Source organism: Schistocerca cancellata, chromosome 5, assembly GCF_023864275.1.
Source record: "Schistocerca cancellata isolate TAMUIC-IGC-003103 chromosome 5, iqSchCanc2.1, whole genome shotgun sequence".
Taxonomy (NCBI): Eukaryota; Metazoa; Arthropoda; class Insecta; order Orthoptera; family Acrididae; genus Schistocerca; species Schistocerca cancellata.
In genome coordinates, this window is record NC_064630.1 from 213,483,026 (window position 1) to 213,510,804 (window position 27,779).

A 27,779-nucleotide genomic window follows, 5' to 3' on the forward strand; every position below is an offset into this window, starting at 1 on the left:
CTCCAAGTGACCAATGTGCTTCTTTAAGAGGGGGTGACAAATATTTTGTTTGGTAAGCTTAATTGCTTTAGGAAGTGTGGAGAACATTAGGATTTAATTATCTTGCAAACAGAATTTGAGTATGGAACTGACAGTAGCCTCATGGGTTGTCTGTCACTATAATTCTAAGACATATCTTACAATGTCACAGCTGGTATTAGTGTCCTTTGTGATTTTTGTTTCATGAGCTTATAGGTGTGGTCAAAGGCATGTTGCGTGCCTCACATTTCATCTCTCAGTGCTACACACATCATCAGGGGCTATAAAGACTCAGAAAGCAGTATCAAACTGAAACAAGCTCAGCAAGCCTAACTTTTTATACATATCCACACCATGGTGTATTTCTGACCTTGCCAAACTGCTGCCCAGGATCACAGAGTTGTGCTAATGTGATGTGTATCACAAAGCTTTTAGTGGAGAGGAAATGGTTCTGTGTGTTTTAATTAGCACTAAGTGCTTCTTCTCTTCTGTTAAAATTGTTTTTGTCTTTAGAGTTTTTATGGCCCCCTTTGTATTCCCTAGTATGCTAATAATTAGATCTTGATAAAACCATAGTATTGGAGAAATGAATTTTCTGGTTCCTTGGTCCCAGTAGACGATCTGCTACTACCAATTTATCGAAGTTCTCAAGGCAACAATTTGCTCTTTACCCATGTTCTCCAGGCACAAATTACTCTTGTGTTTATGTAGTCAAGTGTAAATGCTTTTTATAGTTCCTATGTACACTTGACCAGTGTGCAAGGGATTTTATATACTCCTGTTGTGGCAGGTGTAGGTACTTTGCAGTATTCAAATATGTACACACACCTTCGTTGGTGGTTTAAACACTGTCAATTACGTGTCTGCTCCATGCTGTACTGTTGAAGCCTGTGACATTTTTGATAAATGAGAGGAAAACTTTTTCTTTAGTGGGCTATTTTTCACCAGAAGCTACAGATCTTTTATGGTGTAGTGCAGTGTTTTATCGTTGTGTGTGCAGTCATTTCTTCTGAAAGCTGTTCTTAAGTGATTGAGTGTTATGTAAAAATACTGTGCTTCACAGATTCTTCTAGCCAAGATGACTAATGTTTTGATCACACCTCTTTCTCTGCTTTGGATGGTGATGGCAAGTTTTGTGAAGATACACGTGCGAAATTGGGTTTTCTGCAGACATTGTTATGTATAGTTCCATCAGGTTTTCCAAGTACCTGTGCATTCAAAAATGAAACCTGACCTTCTTTCTCCTTTTCCACCTTTAACTTTATATTAAAAATAATATCCTTCAGAAAATTTAGAAATTCTGAGTGTGCTGTTTCTCTATGGTGTAATATAACAGAAGTATTATCAGTGTATTGAAACAAACGTGAGGGTTCCTACTTCACTAAGTGAAGGACTGTTTCTTCACATTTTTCCATATAAAAATTGCTTAAAGTGCACTAAGTTTGCTCATATAATTTGTATTGCTGTTTGAAGTAAGTTGTAGACAGGTAACCAGTAGTCAGGTAACTAGTAGCACTAACAACAGAGATTAAAGGAATAGCAGGTTTTCAAATTTTTGGTAAACCATTCTTTCTTGATGGCAATGATTCTGGTTTGATGAGACCCTTCTTGTTGATTGGAGAAATGGAAGAGGCTTTTATTAGCTTGTTTATTGCCTTAAGAAGAAAAGTTGTGAGATGCCATTAAACACTCAGTTTCTTATGACCTAAGGGATTGCCAAACACGTTGCCACTCTCCTGCAGTCATTTACAGTAAAAACTAACACTTCATTAATGATTCTGTTCATTTTATTAAAAAAATTAAAAGTTCTGACATGATGTCTCACTTGGAAACTGTTTTTCCAAATGATATGCGAGATCACTTTAAACATTATCTTATACAAAATCACTTTCAATGTAAGTTACAATTACATGAGCAAACTCATGGCATAGCTATGGGGATCCTGCCCATAAGGTTTCAGTGAAGAAATGTGGAAAAATTTGAAGAGAAACAGCCTTTCCGTGTTGAAGATTTCCTCATGTTGCTTGCAGTATGCTGAGGATACTTTCATTGTACAGCCTTATAGAGAAAACACACTCTCATAGTTTCTAAATTTTCTGAATGGTATTAATTCTAAAATAAAGTTCACACTCAGAAAGGAGAAAGGTCAGATTCCATTTTTGATTGAACCAGGTTCATAGAAAACCTGATGGAGCTATAGGGCACAAAGTCTGCAGAAAACCCACTACCTGCATATATTAACAAAAATTCCAATTACCATCCCAAACAGAAAAGAGGACTGATGAAAATATTAGTGGTCTGGGCTAAAAGAATTGGTGAACTGCGGTACTTGTAGGATGAGCTCAATTGTTCAAGAATGTCTTTTGAAAAAATTGCTGTTCTGATAACAGATAAATAGGGTACAACACCCTAAAAGATCTATAGATTCTTGTGAAAAATAGCCTACGAAAGTAAAAGTTTACCCTCCCATTTGTCAAAACAGTTGCAGATAGCAGATAATAAAATGACATGAAACTGACAGTGTTTGAACCAAAAATTGTTGCATGCATATTTGAAAACTAAAAAAGTAAGAGTGTCTGCCACTTTCCACAGCAGGATTACACAAAATCTTGTGCACATGGGGGTCAAGTGTATGTAGGAACTAGAAAAAGAATCATTTACACCTGGTTAAAAAATAACTGTCTGAGAAACCCATATAAATCAACAGTAGCAGATTATGCACTGGGGCCAGGGAACCATCAAATTTATTTATCCTATGGTAAGGTTTTATTGAAATCCAATTACTACTGTGTTAGTATGTACAAAGGAGCCATAGAAATTCAAACAAACAAAAACAATTTTAATAGATAAGAAAAATGGAAATTAGAGAGGCTGATTTGATTCATTCATCCAGGGAACTTTTCACAATGATATAGGATTTGTTATCATACTATAACAAAAATAAACTAAAAATATACATACACAAGCAATACATAAGTGTGTTTGTATGAGAGTAGGAAATGTCATCTGCTGAAGTAACCATCGAGGCATTTACTCGAAATGGTGTATGGAAATCGTAGGAAACCTAAATTAGGCTGGATGAACAGAGCAAATTCTGTGCTTCTGAATATGAGATCAGTGCCTTAATAAATGGAATGTGTCATTCTGTTCATCTGTATTGTACAATATTTTTTGAATTATGCAATTTTCAAAAGATAACTTGTAATATAAAGCATATTTTTGAACTACATCACTGAGTGTGTGCATACACACACTATGGATACCTGCTGGTGACTCCTGGACCTGAACAAGCCCCTTGCACCTCTTCCAGTGTGTTAGGAAAACTGACTCTAGACCCATAAACTTGTAAATATGCCTCTTTAACTTCCTTAATGTCCTCTCCTTAGTCTGCTTGAAAAACTAAGCGAGCATCCATCCATGATAAGGGAGACGCTGAACTCTGGAGAATGATAGGATGTTATCTTGCACAATAGATCATGGCACATCCTTTTCTTGTAAATTGTAATCACTTATTGCAGTGTGACAGAATGTCGGATAGTTCTCGCTTTCATTATCGACCATGAGTCCTTCAAGTAATCTTTAATTTGCAGTATGCATTACATATGAAGAATATATCTTCTAGGCATAATTTATTATGCATTTTTATTCACTGATATAAAATGCTGTTTTGAGGTAAAGAGGAAGAATGCTCATGTGGTTAGATTGAGCCTTGTTTCACACTGTTTCAAATTACTGGCCAATTTCATGTTCCAAGAATGAAACACAGCAGAGTTCGGTGATGATGTGGGCAGCTAAATTGTGGTGTTCTGTTGCAGCCATGGTTACTCTGCAAGGTAGCATTACTACCAGGGATTATGTGACCATTTGGGGTGATCAGGTCCATTCCATGATACATTGTTTGTTCCGCAGTGGTAATGCTGCCCTCTTAGGTGATAGGGCCCCTGTTTACACAGCTTGAATCATCCCGGATTGGCTTTGTGAGCATGGAGGAGGAGTTGTTGCATGTCACCAGGCCACCACAGTCACTAGATTTCAGTATTTAGTGTGACTTTGTGGTCTACTTTGGAGAGAATGTTGCAACAATTGCTATCCATAGTCATCGTTGTTACCTGCACTTGCCACTATGATGCTAGATGAATGGTATGAGATTCTCTTCAAACCCATGCAGAACCTGTAGCTATCCATTCCTAAATGACTGGAAGCTGTTTCAGATGCCAACTGTTTTAGTAAATGGTATCAGACATTTGTGTACCGTTTGTAGTGTTTTCATACTTCAATAACTTTGAATAAGGACATGGAGCGAACGTATGTTCAGGAAGCACTGCTGCAGGGAAAAGAGAATAACTTAATGAAAAGTGGCATGAATTACATCAATAACCTAGAACTTTGGGTGGCAAGAAAAATTGTGCATGTAAAGGCTACCTGGCAATAATGTGAATAGATGAAATTTTCATCAATAGCACTGATAGATGGTAGGCGGTGTACATATTTATCTGGGAATAAAAACAAATAAAATGAATATTTATGCACAACGTGTGTGTGTGTGTGTGTGTGTGTGTGTGTGTGTGTGTGTTATGCATTTGACTAACTGAGAACATAATTAACTCATTCTTGTTGCTTTTTCTAATTTTCTAATGCTTATTCTTTTATTAATTTTGCAGATGGCAGCAGAAGCCCTTTCAAGTCCACATGGTGTAAGTCATTGTTCTCAGTACTTTTAATACAACAGAAAATCACATGCACGCTCACTACATTTTTCGTACATTTACATATGTCTCTCACCTAATATTAATTACAGGAAAGAATGGATAACTGCGCAAAAGTGGAAAATTTCCAGTGATGCTAAATTTTGCTATATACTTGAAGGACAAAGCCCTTCCACATTGCAGAGCAAATATTATAGCCCAGTATACATGTTAAATGTATTACAGTTGAACCTGATTTATATGTAACTCTGTTCTGCATAATTCTTATTTGTATGTAAAGTTTTTTTGGTCCCAGCAAAATATAATTTAAAATGCATTAATTAAACCTTAAACAATGGAAAATCCAGGATGGAATGTAACAATATTATGAAAAGGAAAGTTGCTACTCACCATATAGTGGAGATGCTGAGTTGTAGAGTTGCAGATAGGCACAACCAAAACACACACACACACACACACACACACACACACACACACACACACACACACACACACACAGAGGACTGCAGTCTAAGGCAACTGAAGCCACACTACGAGCAGCAGCACCAGTGTATGATGGGAGTGGTGACTGGGTGGGAGTAAGGACGAACTGGGGAAGGGAGGGGGACAGTGAAGTGCTGCTGGGGGTCACACAGGGACACAATGAAGAAAGTGTAGGGTGTATGCCGACAGAGGTTAGACGGAGTGCAGGGGAGTTGGGGAGTTGTGGGGAGGGGGGGGGGGGGACATAGCAGAAAGGAGAGAAGTAAAAAGACTAGGTGCGATAGTGGAATGAGGGCTGTGTAGTGACTGGAATGGGAACAGGGAAGGGGCCGGATGGATGAGGACAATGACTAATGAAGGTTGAGGCCACGAGCGTTAGGGGAATGTAGGATATATTGCAGGAAAAGTTCCCACCTGTGCAATTCAGAAAAGATGGTGTTGGTGGGATCCATATGGCACAGGCTGTCAAGCAGTCATTGAAATGAGGGATGTCACATTCGGCAGCATTCTCAGCAAGAAGGTGGTCTACTTGTTTCTTGGCCGCAGTTTGTCGGTGTCCATTCATGTGGACAGACAGCTTGTTGGTTGTCGTGCCCACATAGAATGTAGAGCACAGTGGTTGCAGCTTAGCTTGTAGACCACATGACTGGTTTCACTACTAACATACCAAACCATCCGTAGCTGCCCTGTCCTCTCTCCACCTCCTCTCTGAGCGTCCCCCAGTGGCACCTCTTTACTCTCACTCAGTCTCCACTCCCATCATGCAATGGTGCTGCTGATCATAGTGTGGCTTCCGTTGCATGTGTCTATCATCTATTTTTGATGATTACCTTACTGGCTGAAATCTTTGTGACAGTCGTGTTGCTGTGCCTGTCTGTGACGCAGCATGTCTGCTATATGCTGTGTGGCAACTTTCCTTTTCATAATATTGTTAGTTAAACCTTATGTATACATAATGCATTTTTACATAATTCACTGTTAAAAGTAACAAATTCTGGTGGAATGAATTGAGTTTTATGTAATTGTAATGAGCATTGTTGTTTGAAAAGAAGCCCTGTGATATTTTCTGTAGCTTTAATGATGTAAGTAAGTACAGAAAGTGGGCGGTGCAGCAGAGAAAAGGAACAAACAAGACACTCTTGGCTCTGTTGTTTTCATTACAAGAATTTCTTTTGTGGTAACAATCGAGAAGCTAAAAGTTGCATGCTGCCTTTATTGTTGAACAGAGGTTCTGTCATAAAGTTGCTTTTGATCAGCCATGGAGAACAGAAAAGGAAAAGTTACACACTAGATCAGAAAGTAAAATTCATATAAGAGGTGGATGCTAATCCACACAAAACAAGATGTGAAATTGCTTTAGATTTAGGAATTGCCTGTACCATACTATGTACAGTCATCAGCTTAAGAAGTAGTATTTTGAATGAGTTTTGAAAGTTGGGTGCAAAATCAACAAAATACAGCTGTCAGTAAGGAGATACATTTGGAAAAGCCAATTTGTACATGGTTCCAGCAAAAACAGACTGCAGCTCTATCATTGGCGACTTGCTGAAAGCGAAGGCGATAGTTTCAGCTAGAATTATGAACATCACAACATTTCAGGATTTTATCAGGATTGTCCATGGATTTAAAGACCATCATGGAATCACAGGGAGAAAAATTTCCAGCAAATTGAAAGCTTTGTGGAGCAACACTGGATTGATGAGATTGTGCTGGGTATCTTGAGGAGGATTATAAACATCAAATCATCTACAACTGTGATGAGACTGGTCTGATCTGCAGTTTGCTTCCTAGTGAAAAGTTGACTGAAAAGATTGACGCCATGGAGGGAAGAGAAATAAAATTCACTTGACAGTTCTTCTTGCTATGAATGCAGATTGATCTGACAAACTTCCCATACTTGTGGTAGGAAAATCTAAGAATCTAAGGTGTTTGAGGTGTAAAGATGAAACCTATGGAATACAAACCCAATAAAAATTCTTGGATGATTATGATTTTAATGGAATAATGTTTAAAAAACTGGTTATTAGACTGAAAAGAAAAGAAAGATGACCCTCTGTCTTATGGATCGATGTGCAGCACATCCACCCCAAATAGTTTTGGAAAATGTGTGAGTAGAATTTTTGCCTCCAAACTACACCACTGTACAGTTGCTTCATTTGGGCATTATTGCAAATTTCAAAATGTGTTATAGGAAAAAAAATGGTTAAACATTTGATAGCACTGACTGAGGAGGAAATTAAAATCTCTCCTTTAACTTATTACAAGCCATGGAATTTTGGCTGCCTGGCAGCTGGTGTCATCCTTCTCGGCCAGCTGCTTCTGTAATGCTGGTGCTTAACTGGAAGAGATTGCTGCTGCTGCTGCTGCTTCTGATGATGATGATGATGTGTCTGATAATGACCTAGCTCTACTGAAGGATGCAGGTTTCGACAGTTTTGTACATTTTGATGGTAATCTCACAATGTGCACAGAACTGCCGTATGAGGAGATTATTGCTGATGTGTGGCAACATTGCAGTGATGATTAAGAAAGTGGACCAGCTTCAAGTTAGTGATGGAGACGGAAGATGATGACTTGAACCTTGAAACACTTAAACTGAGTGAAGTGTTAAGTGCTGTTGGTGTGAGCAGGCATTACAGCAGTGCGAGAAGATATAGTGAAAACATTCTGAATTCATATTAATGAAAGTTTGCAAAATGAGGTGTATACACGTAATGCACGAAAAGTGAAACAAGCAAAGTTATCCAGTTTCTTTGAAGCAGGATCAAGTTCAAAATAATGTATTTTCTCTTTAACACTATATCTTCATTTGTACAGTATGAAGTCCCAAATTACAATACAGTACCTAAAGCAGGACCAAATAATATTTTTTCTTTTAATACTGTATTCTAGCCTTGTTGTTTGTAAAATTTGCGTCTTTAGGTCTATTGTATGTTTTCAATGAAAACTCTGATTAGTATTACTGTATCTATATCTGAGTTCAAAGTAACTCTGAGTTACAAGTACTCTTTACTCTTCCCCTGATAAACATATAAATCAGTTTCAACTGTAAATATTTTTTTAGTATATGAAAATGGCAGTGTGCGTATGTAGTTATGTTCTTCTTTGTGCATATATAGTTATGTTCTTCTTAGCTTTGTTAAAATAACTGATTCCATAAAGACTTCTTTCTTGTGCTGTCTTTTAATTCCTGTCTTAGATACCTGTGTTGGTATAGCAGAGTTTTCTTATATGTACATATTCTGATTACTGAGCTTCATTTTTAGCCCTTATTTTTAGATTGTAGGTCTTTGCTGTGTACTTTGTCTCTGTTTATGGACTATTCTTTCCTACAAGGTGTACAACTTTGTTTCCGACATTTTTTCTCCAACATTTGAGGCTTTAATGAAACAAATTGGTTACATATGTATCATTCAAAGTATTTTCCATCGCTGGCCATTCCTTTCTCCCATCTGTTGGGCAGTGTACGCACCCCCATCGAAAAAATTGTTCATCTTTTGAAGCGATCCATGAATTGATCCAATTTTGACACATTTTGAAATGGCTTGCTGTGTCACTCCCACTAATTGTGACAATTATTCTTGAGTTTGACGCGAGTCTTCACTCAGAAATGTCCGCACATCTGCATTTTCAAAAACATTCTCTCTTCCACCACGATGCCAGTCTATGACGTTAAAATGACTGTTCTTAAAGCATTGAAACCACTCATGACATGTCCTTTCACCAATGGCGTCCTTACCATATGTATTCGAGGTCATTCAATGAGACTCGGCTGCCGCTTTCTTCATATTGAAACGAAACGGCAACACCTGCCACAAATGACGAGAATTAGGCTCGTAAATGGACATTTTCAATCAAGAATAACTTTATAATGCAGACATAAATTGACTAATGTTTGAATGAGGTTATGTTGACAGAGGTCCAAGCTAACTGCCTGACGTCTACGATCCGTTTCTTTCGACCAATACTTACCATTGTCATCACCTATCGGCAAATGGTGGAAGCAAAGTTGTACACCTTGTATTTAGTGTTGTCATCAGAATCTTTTTGTACATCAGTCATTTGAAGGAATCTTGTTGTGTGAAGAACCTGAGCAGTCATCTGTAAATGTGAAGTGCCTCACAAACAACAAATCTTATGTTTTTAAGAAATCAAAATTGGTTGGTACTTGATGAAAGTGCAAAGTTATGTGAAACTTGCCTTATTTGTCTGTCCTTCATTTAAATATGAACACTATTTCACATTCGTTCTTATTTGTATTGATTAAAGAAATACACAGACAAGTTCTCATCTAAAACTGTATTCTGAGCAGAGTAATTAGTTGGTTCCACTTGCACTTCAGTAGTGTTTGATAAATATTGTCAAAATGAACTTAACTTTAATTGTAATGATTCCAGTCTTCAAAGAAGTTCAAATAGATGAGTAAAAATAATTAATGGTGTAACATGTATGTACAAAGGAAGAGCTGATAGGTATTTCAGCTAGAGATTTATATGTCAAAGATTGAAACCGGTCTCAGTGACTTACTGAAGAGAACAGCTCTCACTGACACTTGACTTGGATGGTGCAGTGAAAGCATGCTCAGGATAAATTTTCTGAAGAAATACAACAAAATTATGGTCCAGCTCTTATACTTTCTTTCATTTTTGGAACATTTGAGACTAACCGTGTAGTTCTTTCAACAATCACACTCATCTCTTTCCAGTCACAGAGCTGCAGCCTTGCTTGATCATTCTTCCATCTCTAATAAATTAATTTTTGACTGGACATTTTTATGTGCTATAATAATAGCAGACTTGCCATATGTGCAAATAATTGGTTATGACTGAAAATCCCTCATGCCGTTCTCTCTCACATTAAGGGTCATCAGTAATTGACTTTAAAATGTTGAACACTTAAAATAACCATTTCAGTACTATCCAGTTCTATACCTCCCTCTGTCGCTTAGGTTACACATTCTAGTGCTGTGGCACTAGGCTCATAAATAGCATATTCAAATTCTGGTTTTGAAAGATGATTTCATTGCTAGTATTTGGCTGGCAAGAATAGGAGAAGTGGTTTAGAACTCCTCATCAGTAATATTTGCACTAATATCCTGGTCTGAATTCCAAATCTCTCTGTAATGGCTCAAGAAAGGGGCATGTGACATTATTGCACATTACCCCTCTGGCATTTTAGCTATTTTGTCAGAAATGAGCCCTTAACAGTTTCCATTATTGCTTACGCTATTTGATGGTAGTACTTATTCCACACTTATTTCATTTTTGATTAGTTCTTATCACTTTTATACTTCTAAAATGAAATATTTTATTTCAGCACGCTGTCAGATGGGTACTGTTTTCTAGAAACAAAACAGTTCCAATCAAGCATTGGAGACAACTTTGCCATGACTGGAGACATGACATTGTTTGTTTATCCCATTACCTAAATTCATGAAGATTACCGTAGTTGAATATAAGAACCATGACACTGAATTTTTACTTTCAAGGACTGAGAAGTTAACCATAGCTTATTATTACCCTGCAGCAATATTTTTTGAATTAATGTGTTTGAAAACACACTTCAGGCGATTTACTTACATTTTGTCACTTGTTCAGATGTGGAATTCAGAACAGTGAAAACAATCAGAATTTTTGTAGTGCTAACTAAAATATGGCATTTTCTCCTTGTTCTTGAAATGCAAAAAAATATTAGTTTCTTATGAATTGATGTGCACCAACCAAAGTGCAAGAAATTTAGAGCTGAGAACTTGTCACAGTGCAGTGGTAAGAAATGCAACTTTTTCGCAAGAATACTTCATTTGATTGAGAAGATAATAAAATAATGAATATAATGTTAAAATTGCTCCTCAGTAAAACAAATGAGATAATTTTTAGTTAGAAATAAACTGCTTCCACTACACAATCTGAAAAATATTGAAAACAGAGATTGAAATTGTGTACTCAGCGAGTGGCCAAAATCTGTTTTGTCAGGTATTACTTCAGAAACTATTACATTCGGTTGTAGCTATACCACACCATTATGTAACAAAAAGGGAGGATATATGAAGATAGTCAGAATTTGATAAGGGAAAAAGTGGGAAATGGTAAGAGTGTGAAAAACACAAAATACACTTACATAGGGTTGATACCATATATCGTCAGATCTGATGACACAGTAACAATGTAGGTGATGTATACACACAACTGAAAATTTCTTTAAATGTTTCTGCAGGTAGAGGGATGAATCAGAAACTCAGATAGTTCAAAATGAAGATGATGATATTCTGAAAGTAAGGAAACGTGAGTTGTACTGTGTAAATCCATTAGAGATATAAACAGAGGAAAGTCATCTGTAGATACTGATACAATAAAATGGTTGATACAATAAAATGGTTAAAGCTGGAAGACATTTATACAAAATAAAGTAGAAAAATAATATGCAGAATATATATATATGTGAAAGAAGAAGATTCCACAAACCTGCAACAATTCTGCAGTTCATTATATTTCACAATATGACACAAAACATAAAGTTTATAGACCCATCAGACTCCTCCTCAATAAATTTGCAAGATAATACATTTGTATTATTGATAAACCAACAAAAATTTACAAACGTATGTATCCAATTTGCAGAATAACCACGGAAGATGCTTTATAAATACAAGCGAAATGTGCCTGGTGTAACTCTTTTTAATTAAATTGCAGTCAGCTTAAGACAGATAACTAATAGTAACATAAAATTTGTGTGATATTCCCAAAAATTATTAACAGCTGTGGAGAAGAAAAAATAAATCTTAATCAAGAAAAGGAATAAGCATTTTACTTGTTAATATGGTTCAGTGAATCATTTACAAATTATTCATGAAATGATCAGGGTTGCTACAAGTTCTGGAAATCAGGGAATTTCAAATGTGTCAGGGAAATCAGGGAAATTTGGAAAACACTGGAAAAATCTTATTTTTTGTCTCTGATGAAATGGTTTGTTCACTGAGATGTCATGCATCGTCGCTGGCTGGATTCAGCTGAGTATGTGCACTGCTTCCCTACTCCCTCATTATTTCCTTCGCCCCTTCATACCATTCCCCTCATTGCTGTCACCCCTTCTTGCCATTAGCCTAGCAGCTGCCAGCGAGAGGCAGTGAGGAGTGGTTTGTTTGGATCTGATTCTCAAGAGACTGTTGACGTAGCAGCTAGAGACAGCGGTCATGTGTGCAAGAGTTGTGTCTTGAGTGATTATGTGAAAGTGTGTGTCCTCTTGTTTTCTGACAAAGGCTGTGGTTGAAAATTTGGTGGTGAGAGTAACTGTCTTTTCTATGTGCCTGTCTGCAGCTCAGCGATCATGGTGAGTTTTTACCTGTCATCATTAGTATGGATTTTCGGAGTATTTGTGCAAGTTATCTGTTGCATGGATCAATCACCATGGTCTCCTTTCATCAACATGGTGTCTGTGACACATGGATAGCTGGCCACATGAGTGGACTTTGACAGACCAAAACTGCAGGCCATTGCTGCAGGTGCCTCTAACTGATTGGGTCTTCAAATCTGAAGCCCGCTGGATTTAGTCCCATCGATCCGCCCACAGGCCGGGTCTGTTTGTGTGTGGCATAATGTGGCGGATTTTCGTGGTTTATTCATGGTCCCAGGACTGTCGTGCTCCTCAGCAGGCCAGAGGCCATGGGTGTTGGATTTCAGGAATTGTGACTGTCTCACCACAAGTACATTGTACAGTATGGCGTTTATAGGTATTTTATTTATTGCAGTATATTTTGGCACTTTAAAAGTAGTTCATATATTAGGTAGTATGGATGATAAGAAGAAGAAAATAGTGGCAGTTTGTATGCTATGTACTCTTTTTTTTCCTCAAAAGAAAAATCACATAATACCTGAAAAATGAAATGATCATGTGACATTGATGGCCGGGAGGCCCCATCCAGGGAAGTGTGGTCACCGGGTTGCAAGTCTTCATTCAGGTGAAGCTACATTGGGCTACTTGCTTTTCAGTGGTTTTTTTGTCAACTTAAGTCCTTATTCAGCCTTGAGCTCAAAATTTGTCATGGAAAACTGCTGAAACCTGTTTGGAAATCAGGGAATTTCCCCTTGGGAAACTTGTGGCAACCCTGATTATAGAATGGACCAGTTTTACTGTTTTGTATGGGATTCATAAATTTTAAGAAAGCTGGTGACTTACTTTCAAGCAAAGTTGTATTAAACCTATTGAGAAACAAAAACTGATTAACCAGTGTTGTTATGCTAGAGATTATATAAATCTGAACTGTAGCTTCCAAGAGACTTAATCAGGATACTGGGAAATCCAGAATTGAAAGAGTTGTCAAGTGAGGAGATCCCATTTTTACCAGAATTATTCAGTAATCCTAGAGAAAGTTTTCAGGTGCTTGAACTGGGGAAATTAGGAAAAAATGCGTGTTAGTGGGACATATCTGAAGCACCTTTTCTGGAGACCTAATGCTGTTTGCCTCTAGTGCAGGTAAACCTCAACATTTAGTAGAAGAATTTGAGCTATTAAATTTGAAGCTAGACCTGAAAATCATTTACAATAAGATTAAATAATATGTAACTAATATGCTGTTAGACAGACATTCTCCCAGAAATTCTAGACATGTTTGATGCATCGCCAACCAAGAATGTCAGTCTCGTTGAGAAATGGAGTGATAGTTATTGTGAAAAATATTCTGGTCCATGGTTGTTTCTGGATGCACAAAAGTTCAGAAGATTTCTATTCCCATACAGAATGATTTTCATTGTACAGAAAAGACTTCTGCAGTTTTATGGACAAATAACACAAATGGTTGACTGAGGAGTAATGACAAAAATCTTTCACACTATAAATGGGAACAGAAAGACCAAATTACATTGGTTAGACAGCACCCAGAAGGATCTGGAGGAAGTCACTTTTGACTCTCTGCCAACGACAAGGGAACTACAGAAGACAGATCTGCTGTCGTAAGTTCATCCCCAAACAACTAACAGAAATAAATCCAGTCCAAAAATAAACTAGTAATCAGGATCCATTGTGGCAGGATGGAGTTTTATGAAGATAGGAACGAGAATAATACTGAAGTTAGCCAGTGGTTCTATGGGCTCTTTCAATGGCCAAACAAAATAATAATAATAATAATAATATAATAATAATAATAATAATAATAATGTGAAACTCAGAAGAGGCAGAAATACACTGTCAGAGAATTGCAAAGTCGTGAAGTGCTTCTACTCATCGGAACCTCAGAAGTGTGGGTACCAAAAGTGCATGTACTAGCAAGAATATCTTATACATAAAGATAACAAAACTAAGACCAGCTGATCACAGGAGATTTATTGTAAGAACAACATGTTAAGTGAAATGGAGCTCTAAAAAATTTAGAAAAGTTGTGAAACAGAAGTAAAACAACCTGCTGTGGCATCAAACACCTGGAGTCACTGAACAACTTGGATCATAAGAAAACTTACAAATAATGTGGATTAAGAAGAGGAACAATAAGTAATTGATGACACACTGACTCAAAGATAACAAAATCTGAAAGAAAATTGTGGCCCTGTGTCATCTTATGCAGAGAGGAGACAGCACCCAACATCAATAACTTTCTTCAAAAAAAAAAAAAAAAACAACTGGCTACACTGAAGTAGTCTGTCCTTGCAACTGTCCAAATAATAAAAATCAAATAAATGAACCAACTAACTTAACAGTACAGCAATATTATTAACAGAACTTTGCATCTGCATCAAAGACTGCCAGAAAATCAACTGAGAAATAAAAAGTGGAATGTTTGACTGTAACTGAAAAGCAAAGACTGGAGATCTGAGCCAAGGAAATAGGACATGAGAGCATAAACTGAGTAACCATAAGAAGAAGAAGAAGAAGAAGAAGAAGAAGGCATGCCCAATACAGTTTTGGGTGGGTACAAGAAAATCAAAGCAGCTTAGGGAATTGTTAAGCAACAAATAATTGCAATGAATAGGAAAATCAAAAGATAAGAGGCCATGATCATCCAGTACAGGCAAAATCGAACTTTCAGATCTGATCAGAGGACTCTCTACCAGAGTAAGAATCAGCTACCAGAAACAAAAATTGAAAAACTGGAAAAAGGGCAACAACCCAGTTCTGGAAAAATGTATAGAAAACTGAGAGAGACTACAATACAACTGCTGAATGGATAAGGGACTTCAGGAATAAATTTTCTTAAGAACAGACTGTAACAGCTGGAAATAACACCTCAAATGATCAAACAAAAAAGTGAAGAAAGTCAAAACTGGACGTCCCCTGTACAGCAGTGAACCAAAAGTTCTCTTGCAGTCAATCTAGGTCATTTGTAAATTTATTTTCTGGATTTCCAGTTATCCAGAATATTTTTTTCAATCAGGAACTGGTCTTTTCCAACTGGTATGTTGTTTTCTTCCAGAAAATCCTGAATTCTGTCAGCTATGATTACTGTCAGCAACTTCAACGTGATGAATGGGCATGTTTTTGGCCTGTAATTTCTGGAATTGCAGCTGTATCCTTCTGTATTTAACGCATTTTCCAGTTGTTAGCCATTCACGGATATTTCCTGTAGTCAGCATTAAGTTAAAGAGTTAGACCATTTCTACTTGTAGACTGGACGGGTACTTGAGCCAGAAATCATGCAGTTGGATCATAAAGCACCTGGAAACCATCGGGTCAGCTAAGTCATCAGAAGTTATGCATTCTTCAACATCAAGAGGGGTGTTTCCATGGGGGCCTCGCTGTCCCCACTGCTGTTCATCATTGCCTTGATCCCAATGTCAATCATCTAACAGAAAACAAATCTGGACTACCAAACAGCGAAAAATTGTCAGAATATATCCTTCCTGCTGTACATAGGTGAACTGAAGCTCTACAGAAAGTCTGAAATTAAAATCTAGTCTCTGATGAATACAGTCTGAATATTCTGCCATAACATCAGCATTGAATTTGGCTTGGGTAAAAGAAAAGATCAAAATCTCTTAAAGTGAAGGCATCAAAATGCCAAATGGGCAAGCCATCAAGTGCCACCAGCCAGAAGACTGCAAATGCCTATACATTCAGGAGTTGTGTAAGGTCAAGCATAGGCATGTAGAAAGTATGGTCTGGAAAGAGTAAACTCAAGAGGTTGGAAAAAGTTTGAAAAGCAAGCTGAATAGCAGCAATATCGTCAAGGTAACCAAATCAGTACCTGGTTCATATGTCAGATATACTGCAGGTGCTGTTATTTGGACACAAGTAGAGTTAGATATTATGGACAGGAAAACAAGAATACTCATGAAAATTCACCATTCACTTGATCCTTGCAGTGACATCAGCAGCCTATAGTTGCCCAGAAAAGCAGATGCTGAAGAACTGTGCAGGTGAAGCAGATAGGAAGAAGAGAAGCATGCGTGGCAGACTGTGTGAAAGATAGCAAGAATCACCTGTGACTGAAGTCAGTGACAAAAGGCTTCTCAGAGTAAAGCAAACAAAGAATCATTACTGGAAAGCTGTGCTCAAGTGCTTAACAGTCTGTGCAGTAAAGCTTAGCATGGGCAGTTTTTGGAGAAGATCAAAGACAAAAAATGGATAACGAAAAGATCTGGTCTTGGCTGATCAACAGATTCTGTTTTTTTTTTTTGCTCAGGAACAAGCCATCAGAACTAACATCAAAGTCATAATCAAGAAATCAGCAAAAGAATGACGTTTTGTGGCAGAGTGTTCTCTGTAGCAATGCTTCATTGCATAGTGTGCTCCATGGTGATGTGTTGCAGAGGAAGCAGTTTACCATATCTTGTGCTGTTGCAAGAGGATCACTCAGACTGATCACAAGCAGAGGCCACAATGTTGTGGCATGAATGATCTATGGGAACTTACACCAAAATTATCACCTGCTAGTGGTGGGAAACTGGTGGGATCACAAGCCAGAAAAAGTTGTCAAAAACAAATATACCAAATTACTATGGAGCCTCAGACAAATCGAATGCTGGAACATGGACACCAGACATCACAACAATGGAGTAAAAGAAAGTGTGGATCATTGACATTGCCCTTCCAGATGATTGCAGAATCGGTGAGAAACAACTTTTAAAACTTTCCAGACACAAAGACTTGAAAATCAAACTGCAGCAACTTTGGTGTGAAACAGGGAAAATGATGTCATTGGTTCTTGGCACATTAGTAATAGTGCCAAAAGATCTTAGTCGGCATTTGAAAACCATTTGCATTGATAAAATATTATAAAATATTCATCTGCCAAAAATTACTGGATATAAGGTCTGCCTGTTATGCAGACTGTTTTTTCATTTAGACCCAAACACATTGCAGCACTTTCGAGCCACCTTCATTGGGTTTTCTGTATTTAAATCTGTAAAATTTGAAATGAATTAATGATTAATTTGTGAGAATTTACCATAAATTGGTTTTTGTTTATTATTGTGATTACCTTAATTTTACATTATAAGATTATACAGAACCCTCTGTACCTTCTTGTGTACTGGTAGCTTGTTGTCTGCAACTATGTTATGGCATTCATGAATTGTCCACTGATACATCACACAATTCTAGATGTTTAGGAAGTGTCATACTAGTGCTAAAATATGAAATGAAGTGTGGTGATCTCATTAGTAATGTTTACTGTTGTAATAGGATGAACAGTAAAAGGAACAAACTGTAGAATAAGAACGGCAGGGCGCTTTTGGTAAACGAAATAATTTTCAAAAGTATACTGCTGATGTGTCCAAAACAGAAGGTTCATTACAATATCTACTTCAAATTCTGGGAAGCTGTGGGAGAGATGGGAAAACAAAGAAATGGATCATGGAACAGCTTCCAGGAAAAGGTTATAATGAAAATGTTGTGGAGATGTCCAGGCAATGTAGCTAGGGGAATGGGTGACAGATGAACAAGGGAAGTTCTTTGCCAGTTTCCAAGAGATAGGAAAAGACAGAGATACCCTTTAGAAACCTGGTACATGAAATTAGAAAACAACTGTGTATGAACAAGGTAATCAAATGTAGACTAGATAAAGCTGTTAAACAACCTTAATGTATTGGGAGTGTGCCACATTATGGAGGAAGATGACACTAATCAAATCTTTACTTCTAGATTTCATCATAGAACAAGGGAGATTTGAATAATGGCAACACTTTAAAATCTTTGAGGATCTTGTAAAATAACTATGCTAAAAAGATAAGGAAGTCATTTATATACTTCTGGTGAGACAAATCGGTGAGATTAGTGCTTGTTTAGCAAAAATGCTGCATAAACATTGATCAAAGGTGAAATACTCACTTTTGTTTTAGATCTGCACTTGATAACTACTCGAGTCTGGGCTACATTCTTGGCTGGCCACACAGGTATAAAAGAACTCAATACACTAATGACTATTTAGAATGAATGAAAGCTGTTCTACCAAGGAGCAAGGAAAAAAATATGTACACATACATATGAATACTTATCTGAGAGAAAATTATACAGTTAAAGAATAAATATTTTTGAACCATGTAAAGAAAGGATTTCTTCTGGAACAATGTGAATGTTTCACTGGCTCAATTCAAGATATTGTGATTTATTAACTGCCATTGTAATTATGTTAGGAAGAATATCTGTTGGTTTGTCCAATGTTTCTGGGGAGGAAACTTTGTTTGCAAATATTCTGCAACAGAATCTTGTGGCACAGCTTGTGATTCTTACTTTTTTTTACTACTGCTCCTTTGCAATGCCAAGGAAAGTCTTGTGCTGCTGCACACCAGATTCAGAAACAGACTACTTCGGGATTGTGGAAAGACAGTCTTGAATCTTTGGGCATTAGGAGCTGTTTGACAACTAAAGAATGTAAGTCAGTATGCTCAACATCTATGCATGTTAATGTATGTAAACTGTAGTTGTGGGACTTTAGTAACTGTAGTACCTCCCTTCGTATAGGTAGCAAACTTTGAATATATTTTACAGACAGGAATGTGATGTAAGTAAGGTTTTTAAATAGTTAGTATGTTGTAGCTCATTGTTTACCACTAGTTAATCCTGTTGTCTCTCAGGTTTAAGACACTAAACTCTTAAAAGCAGCATTAGTACTTAACAAAACCTAATAATACTTCAACTCATTGACATATGTATACTGTGCAGTTGCTTTATAATAATTACTGCATATGGAGCCATATGTTAACAGTATAAAAAAAATAGCTGGAAAATCCAAGAAGCATCTGTCTCTATGAAGATAGATGGCTGTTCACCGAATGGAAGAGGCATTGGTCAGTAGATGGGGATACAGAAAAGGATAAAACCTGCTTTTGAACAAAGTATGCACATGCGCACACACAAAAAACATGAACCTCCCACCACCAAATCACCACCACTCAAAAATATCCTACCTACCCACTTACTTACCTATCTTACCACCCAGCACAATATTTTAAATGTAGACTACTCTAGTCTGTGTTACACAGCAACTACATTATTGAAAGTGGAAAAAAAGCTCATAATAACAGACTCTTGTGCTGTCCAACCTTTCACAATATGTTTTCAGGTGCCTTTTTCAAATTGCTTTTGACACATTCCTTTTATAAATCCAGGGATAAATTAGTCATTGAGAGCAAAAATGTAGGAGTCTGCACAAGTAGTATTTGCAATCAACATTTAAGTAAAATGATGCGGCAGGACGTATGCAGAAGTAATTCCTCCTAGACCTGAGTAAAAGTGACAGAGGTCTGAATGTGGGCGATTTTTGTTAACAGAATTATTCAATAATATACTGCAGTGTTGAAAGATGGATAATTATTGAGCAATATTTAATATGGTGTGTTTACATATTTCTTGGGCATAAAGTTGTTTAGATTCTTTAAGGGAGAATTTTTGTCTCATACCTCAATTGAAATAAGATACATTTACAAATCAGTAAAAGAATTCATATTGTTTCGGTTTCTCTGAGGAAACTATCATCTCACCTTATTCTTTAGAGTTTATTAAAACACTGGTAATCAACAAAAACCTTGGTGTTTAATGGTACTTAGCAGTTCAGAAGTTTTCACAATACCTTCCAGAGTTAACTGGTCATCCAGTGATTCATTTTTTTTGAAAAGAAAGATGAGAAACATAAATAATCCTCATTGTATTTTAACTATGGCTGCTGACTTATTCAACGGTGCCATGTGCAAAACTTATTACTGGATTGACAGTGGGAATAGTAGTTTCAAAGACTTCCTAGTTTATGTTCACTGTTGTACAGCCTAGTATTCCACCATCAATACTTGCTCTTAATAAATCTCGTTAGGGGAATGAATACATTGTTTCTTTTGCCTGAAGCACATATCCATTTGAAACATGTTTTTCTCTTTGATTAATACTTTTATCTGAAGTTGGTGGTGGTGGTGGTGGTGGTGGTGGTGGTGGTGGTGGTTGTCTTCAGTCCAAAGACTGGTTTGATGCAGCTCCCCACGCTACTCTGTCTTGTGCTTGCCTCTTCATCTTTGAATAACTACTGCAACTTATATCCTAATGAATCTGATAACTGTATTCCTCTATTGGTCTCTGTATATGATGATGATGTTGTTGTTGTTGTTGTTGTTGTTGTTGTCATCTTCAGTCCTGAGACTGGTTTGATGCAGCTCTCCATGCTACCCTATCCTGTGCAAGCTTCTTTATCTCCCAGTACTTACTGCAACCCACATCCTTCTGAATCTGCTTAGTGTATTCATCTCTTGGTCTCCCTCTATGATTTTTACCCTCCACGCTGCCCTCCAATGCTAAATTTGTGATCCCTTGATGCCTCAGAACATGTCCTACTAACTGGTCCCTTCTTTTTGTCAAGTTGTGCCACATACTCTTCTTCTCCCCAATTCTATTCAATACCTCCTCATTAGTTATATGATCTACCCATCTAATCTTCAGCATTCTTCTGTAGCACCACATTTCGAAAGCTTCTATTCTCTTCTTGTCTAAACTATTTATCGTCCATGTTTCACTTCCATACATGGCTACACTCCATACAAATACTTTCAGAAATGACTTCCTGACACTTAAATCTATACTCGATGTTAACAAATTCCTCTTCTTGAGAAACGCTTTCCTTGCCACTGCCAGTCTACATTTTATATCCTCTCTACTTCGACCATCATCAATTATTTTGCACCCCAAATAGCAAAACTCCTTTACTACTTTGTGTCTCATTTCCTAATCTAATACCCTCAACATCACCCGACTTAATTCGACTACATTCCATTATCCTCATTTTGCTTTTGTTGATGTTCATCTTATATCCTTCCTTCAAGACACCATCCATTCCATTCAACTGCTCTTCCAAGTCCTTTGCTGTCTCTGACAGAATTACAATGTCATTGGCGAACCTCAAAGTTTTTACTTCTTCTCCATGGATTTTAATTCCTACTCTGAATTTTTCTTTTGTTTCCTTTACTGCTGGCTCAATACACAGATTGAATAACATCGGGGAGAGGCTACAACCCTGTCTCACTCCCTTCCCAACCACTGCTTCCCTTTCATGGCCGTCGACTATTATAACTGCCATCTGGTTTCTGTACAAATTGTAAATAGCCTTTCGCTCCCTGTATTTTACTCCTGCCACCTTTAGAATTTGAATGAGAGTATTCCAGTCAACATTGTCAAAAGCTTTCTCTAAGTCTACAAATTCTAGAAACGTCGGTTTGCCTTTCCTTAATCTTTCTTCTAAAATAAGTCGTAAGGTCAGTATTGCCTCACGTGTTCCAATATTTCTACGTAATCCAAACTGATCTTCCCCGAGGTCAGCTTACACCAGTTTTTCCATTTGTCTGTAAAGAATTTGCATTAGTATTTTGCAGCTGTGACTTATTAAACTGATAGTTCGGTAATTTTCACATCTGTCAACACCTGCTTTCTTTGGAATTGGAATTATTACATTCTTCTTGAAGTCTGAGGGAATTTCACTTGTTTCATACATCTTGCTCACCAGATAGTAGAGTTTTGTCAGAACTGGCTCTCCCAAGGCCATCAGTAGTTCTAATGGAATGTTGTCTACTCCTGGGGCCTTGTTTCGACTTAGGTCTTTCAGTGCTCTGTCAAACTCTTCACACAGTATTGTATCTCCCATTTCATCTTCATCTACATCCTCTTCCATTTCCATAATATTGTCCTCAAGTACATCACCCTTGTATAGACCCTCTATATACTCCTTCCACCTTTCTGCTTTCCCTTCTTTGCTTAGAACTGGGTTTCATCTGAGCTCGTGATATTCATACAAGTGGTTCTCTTTTCTCCAAAGGTATCTTTAATTTTCCTGTAGACAGTATCTATCTTACCCCTAGTGAGATAAGCTTCTACATCCTTACATTTGTCCTCTAGCCATCCCTTATTAGCCATTCTGTACTTCCTGTCGATCTCATTTTTGAGAAGTCTGTATTCCTTTTTGCCTGCTTCACTTGCTGCATTTTTGTATTTTGTCTATTCGTCAATTAAGTTCAATATTTATTCTGTTACCCAAGGAGCTCTACTAGCCCTCGTCTTTTTACCTACTTGTTCCTCTGCTGCCTTCACTACTTCATCCCTCAGAGCTACCCATTCTTCTTCTACTGTACTTCTTTCCCCCATTCCTGTCAATTGTTCCCTTATGCTCTCCCTGAAACTCTGTACAACCTCTGGTTTAGTCAGTTTATCCAGGTCCCATCTCCTTAAATTCCCACCTTTTTGCAGTTTCTACAGTTTTAATCTACAGTTCATAACCAACAGATTGTGGTCAGAGTCCACATCTGCCCCTGGAAATATCTTAAAATTTAAAACCTAGTTGCTAAATCTGTCTTACCATTATATAATCTATCTGATACCTTCTAGTATCTCCAGGATTCTTCCATGTACATGATTCATGGAGTTAATATATTCCAACCCATTGTGCCATAACAAAGATGCACAGATTATTCGCAATTTCCTTGTTCAATATTTTCAATACAAAACAACAGTCTGTAACATGGATTTTCAGCTTTTGTATTAGTTACCAGTGGCCCCTCACCAAATTTCACAATTTCATTCTTGTTAAATCTGATTTTTGGCTGCTGCTCCCCATAACAATATTTTTCTCAAACCATATAATGTATCCTCCACTTGACAATGTTCCTGTACCCCATTTACTAATGCACTTAACTCGAGTGGTCCAATACCATCTGTTGTACTGGGTGAAATAACTCATTAGTACAGTGTCAGGTTCTTAACTTTACTCCTGTAGGAGGCAGAGGTCATACTGTAACACATACAAAGTATTTGATCACTTGATTATGAACAAGACGAAATTTGTAGCTCTTGATATAACAGATTTCCACAGGAATATGAGTATTTATTACTGTTACTGAGCATTAATGTATCACATGATACAGAAAAAGCTACTAGTCTCCTCTCACAGAGTACAATTGACAATAAAAATTTATGCCGAGTTTTGCCTAATACAACTATTGCACTGCAAACTCAGTAGAGAGACAATGTTGTCATCTTCAGTGATTGCAGAGTGACTCAGTGATGCTGTGCTCATACATAAGCAAGTGTACTGATGGGGTGGTGTATGGAAACTTTTCTAGGCATGTCTATGATGACTCCACTCATTTGTCACTGCATCTGGCAACAACTAAGCTTGATTGTGGCTTCATTGCGAGATACCAATCTCGCCTTGGCATCTCACTCTTTGGATGACACCTCATCTTTAGTGTAGACAACTGAATTACCTCCTATCTGAACAAGAATTTTGAACTTCTCCAGTGCTTTAAATGATGGAATCTATCCCTTATATAAAGTAATATGTTTTGATGCAGCACTATAAGCAAGTCAAACATTATCAAAATTAGTGGCCACTTAAAACTTGACGTCTAGGTTCTTGACTTTCTCTGAACAAATTGAACATCTTTGCATTGTATTAAGCCTTATAATGACCTTTCTGCTGACAATAATAGCTCTCAACATTCTTCTTACTTGACAACTTTTGCCGTGATTGCCATTGCGAACACTGACTTATATGTTTTGTTTCTGTGGTCTCTGACAAATGTTGGCCTTCTTGCAGTAATCTTGTTATTAAGGCACCAAAGTTAGCCTGCTTTTGTCACAGTAGTACCAAGCCACAGCAAGTGAGCCATATTTCCATCTACAACTTTGTCAGTCTCAGCCATATCTGCCAATGGTTCTGGTTCAGTGCACATAGGATGAAGGGACTGATGTCCTCGCATTTTGATCCCTTTAACTCCCAACAACCAACCAACCCAGTGGTTGAACATGATCTGCAAGAGACTATTGTAATACTTCAACCTTACTAATATGTTGCACAGTATTTATCACTGAGAGATATTTTTTAATGAAAGAACTTTTTATTTCTTATTGCTGATCAAGACTTATCATAAGTCAGTTCCATATACTATTTGCTCAAGCACACAACATAAGTTTGCAGCTGGTCAAATTGCATACCAGATAAAATAAAAGCATTGTTTTTACATTAATCGCATGCCATAAGTTCTGTGCATCTGTCCCTTCAACTGCCCATGCTTTACTTCCATCAACAGCATCCAGCAATTTCTTCTGTGCAAAAGATACTTTCCATTTGATATTTTTATGAATGAAAATTACTTCTGTGAAATTTCTGGATGCTGCAAAACTTCATTCGACACAGCTTTCACCTTTTTTTCACCTGACAGGTGAAAAACCCTCAATGCAATTGAACTCACTTCAGAGGCTACTCCTGTAACCCAATATGATTTACTGGGCCCCCAAACTGTTGGATGGACTGTAATGAAGTGAAAATAGCTTATATTAAGAATTTTCTTTTTCCAGTAAATGGACACTTAAACACAAGACATTGAACATACAAAAGTAGACAAAATGCACTAAAATGCTGCATACATCCATATTATCTCCAAAGATAATAGGTACATCAGAGTACATAACACTCAATTTATTATTTCCATGCAGACTCATTCTCACTACATACACATTTCTCTGTCTCTATCTTCTGTAGGTCCTGCATGATATTCCTGCCTAATCCTGTAAAAATAAAGGTGTCCTCCCATCCCTTTCCATTTTTGTTCTAGATTAAATAACCCCCATATGAAATATGTATCTATTTTCATGTCTTGTACCTGTCTGTTGATTTGCTGTCAGCTACATAGTTAGTTACACCTTATTTTTTCTGTCTGCCTTTTTTAAAGTAGATTATCTTACCTCAAACTGCTGCTTCACAACTTTTAAGTTCTGTTGATGCTGCAGTGGATTAATAATCGTTATTAGTTCTTCAGTTATCTGTGGGAAATTAATCTCCATAATCATTGTAAACTGCAGATGTCCGTATCTGTACTGTAATTTTGATATTATTTCCACCAATAGCACCACCATGTAGCGTGTAGTATGGGCAAAGTTTCTCAAATCTTGAAATTTTCCAGTTACATAACTTGTTTGGCTCATCCACTGCCATCTGACTGGTTGTCTCTCTTAAAGATTGTCATTTCTGTTTATTTAATTCACTGTAGTTTAAAATTGACTTTTGTTTCTCTTTCTGGATGTTGCTTCTTTTGTTTTGCCAAATCTGTACACAAGTTACTTCTGATGTCCTGGGCTACTGGATACTGATTTTACTAACATGTTTGGTGAAGAAAATTGTAAGTATCTCATTGAATGCATTTAACAATGAAAACAATCAATTATTGATAAAATTATGTAATTGTGTACCTGTATTGTTTTTAGGTATATTTTTCCTTCGTGGAATGTTTCCTTCTATTATAACCAAATTATGTAATTGGATAGATCTAAAATCTTCTCACCAGAACACACACAAGACTGTTGTGACTGGCAAGCTTTTGGAGCCAATGGCTCCTTCAGGCAGAAGGGTTGAAGGGAAAGGAAGAAGGGTGATGGGAAAGGATTGGAGAGGTCTAGGAAAAGGGATCAATTTTGGGAAAGTCACCCAGAACTGCAGGTTAGGAGAGACTTACCGTACGGGATGAGAAGGAAAGACTTACCGTACGGGATGAGAAGGAAAGACTTACCGTACGGGATGAGAAGGAAAGACTGATTATTGGAGACTGCATTGGATGCGATTTGAAAACCTGGGAGCTTAAAGGTGTAAGACAGGGTAATATTCAAAATAGAGATTACTACTAAAACATAGTGCATGAGTTAATGAGAGTGAGTAAACTAAGTGCGTTGTACATAACAGAGGTGGGAGGGGGCAGTGAAAAGTAGATGGGAAATACAGTGAAGGATGTAGAAAACTAAAATGGAGTGAAGCAGAGTAGTTACAGTGAAGAAAAGCTGAAATGGAAGAAATTAATGTAAATTAAGGCCAGGTGGGTGGCAAGAACCAAGGACATATTGTGCTAGTTCCCACCTGCGGTGTTGTGAGAAACAGGTGTCTGGGCTGCTTCACTTCATTTTAGTTTTCTACACCTTTCGTTGTCTTCCCTGTCTATTTTTCACTGCCCCCTCCCATCTCTGTTAAGTACAATGCACTTAGCTTCTTACTTGTATTAACTCGTGTATGATGTTTTCGTAGTAATCCCTGTCTTCCACCTTTAAGCTCTCAGGTTTTTAAGTTTTGTCTGATAAGTCCCCAACACTCAGTCTTTCCTTCACATTCCGTACAGTAAGTCTCCCCTGACCTGCAGTTCTGGGTGATTTTCCCAGAATCTACCCCTAACATCTTTGTAAACTTCAAGACCACTGAAAACACGTGTGAAGTTGTAGTGTTCCCATTCTCTGACCATGACTCCGTATCTCTAAATTATGCAAGTAAAATTCCCCTCAATAGGAGCAATGCAAACAGACCTGTCCCAACAGTTGTGATTACCAGACCCGTAACTGAGGATAAAATTAACACATTTCGTAATTCCCTTGCTGACAGAGACTGGTTTGGCCATTGTAGTGTCGATCGACATTACACTTCAAGTAATGACCTGCCAGCCAAAATAATATTTGATAGATTTTTTAATGCATTCTTGACCCTATTTAACTATAGTATTCCCATAAAGAAAATCAAAATAATGGACAGCAGCCACAAATCCAGATCTCAAAACAGACAAAATATATGGTAAACTAAACAGCTGACAGATCTAAAGAAACAAGTTTTGTTACTGTGCAACATATACAATAGTATGAAGTCTGACTGTGCCAAATCAGCTTATGTGGAATGCAGGAATGAATACAAAAAAGCCATCCTGCAGGCCAAAAAAAACCTACAATGCCAACAGCATACATAATTCCACCAATAAATGCAAAACCGCTTGGAAAGTAATTAACAGTGCTGCCACAGATACTAAAAAAGACAAAATTAATATCCCACCACAAACACTCAATGAGTTTTTTATTAATTCAATGAAAGAAATAGGAGACGCAGACATTAGTCAATCAGAGTTACTCTCCCAAAATTGGGGTAGACAGTCACTAAATACAAGCATGCTAACCTTCTCCGAAGTAGCGCCTAGATATGTACAAGGGGGTCATAAAACAACTGAAATCATCTGATAGCTTAGATATATATGGCATATCATGCAACCTGCTAAAAAAAGTGTGTGATTGCATTCTGTACCCTTTAACCCATTGCATACACAAGTGCTTACTTGAGGGATATTTTCCTGATGAGTTAAAACTGTCTAGGGTCGT

General features: G+C 37.3%; 1 protein-coding gene across 2 annotated transcripts in view; it reads left to right on the forward strand.

Moving 5' to 3' along the window:
* LOC126188980 (uncharacterized) overlaps nucleotides 1-27,779 on the forward strand; it is a 188,311-nt gene that overhangs the window by 86,202 nt on the left and 74,330 nt on the right. For both annotated transcript variants that reach the window (XM_049930768.1, XM_049930769.1), the window contains exon 3: nucleotides 4,680-4,712. In XM_049930768.1, coding sequence (XP_049786725.1) covers nucleotides 4,680-4,712 — 33 coding nt within the window. The remainder of the gene's footprint in view (nucleotides 1-4,679; nucleotides 4,713-27,779) is intronic.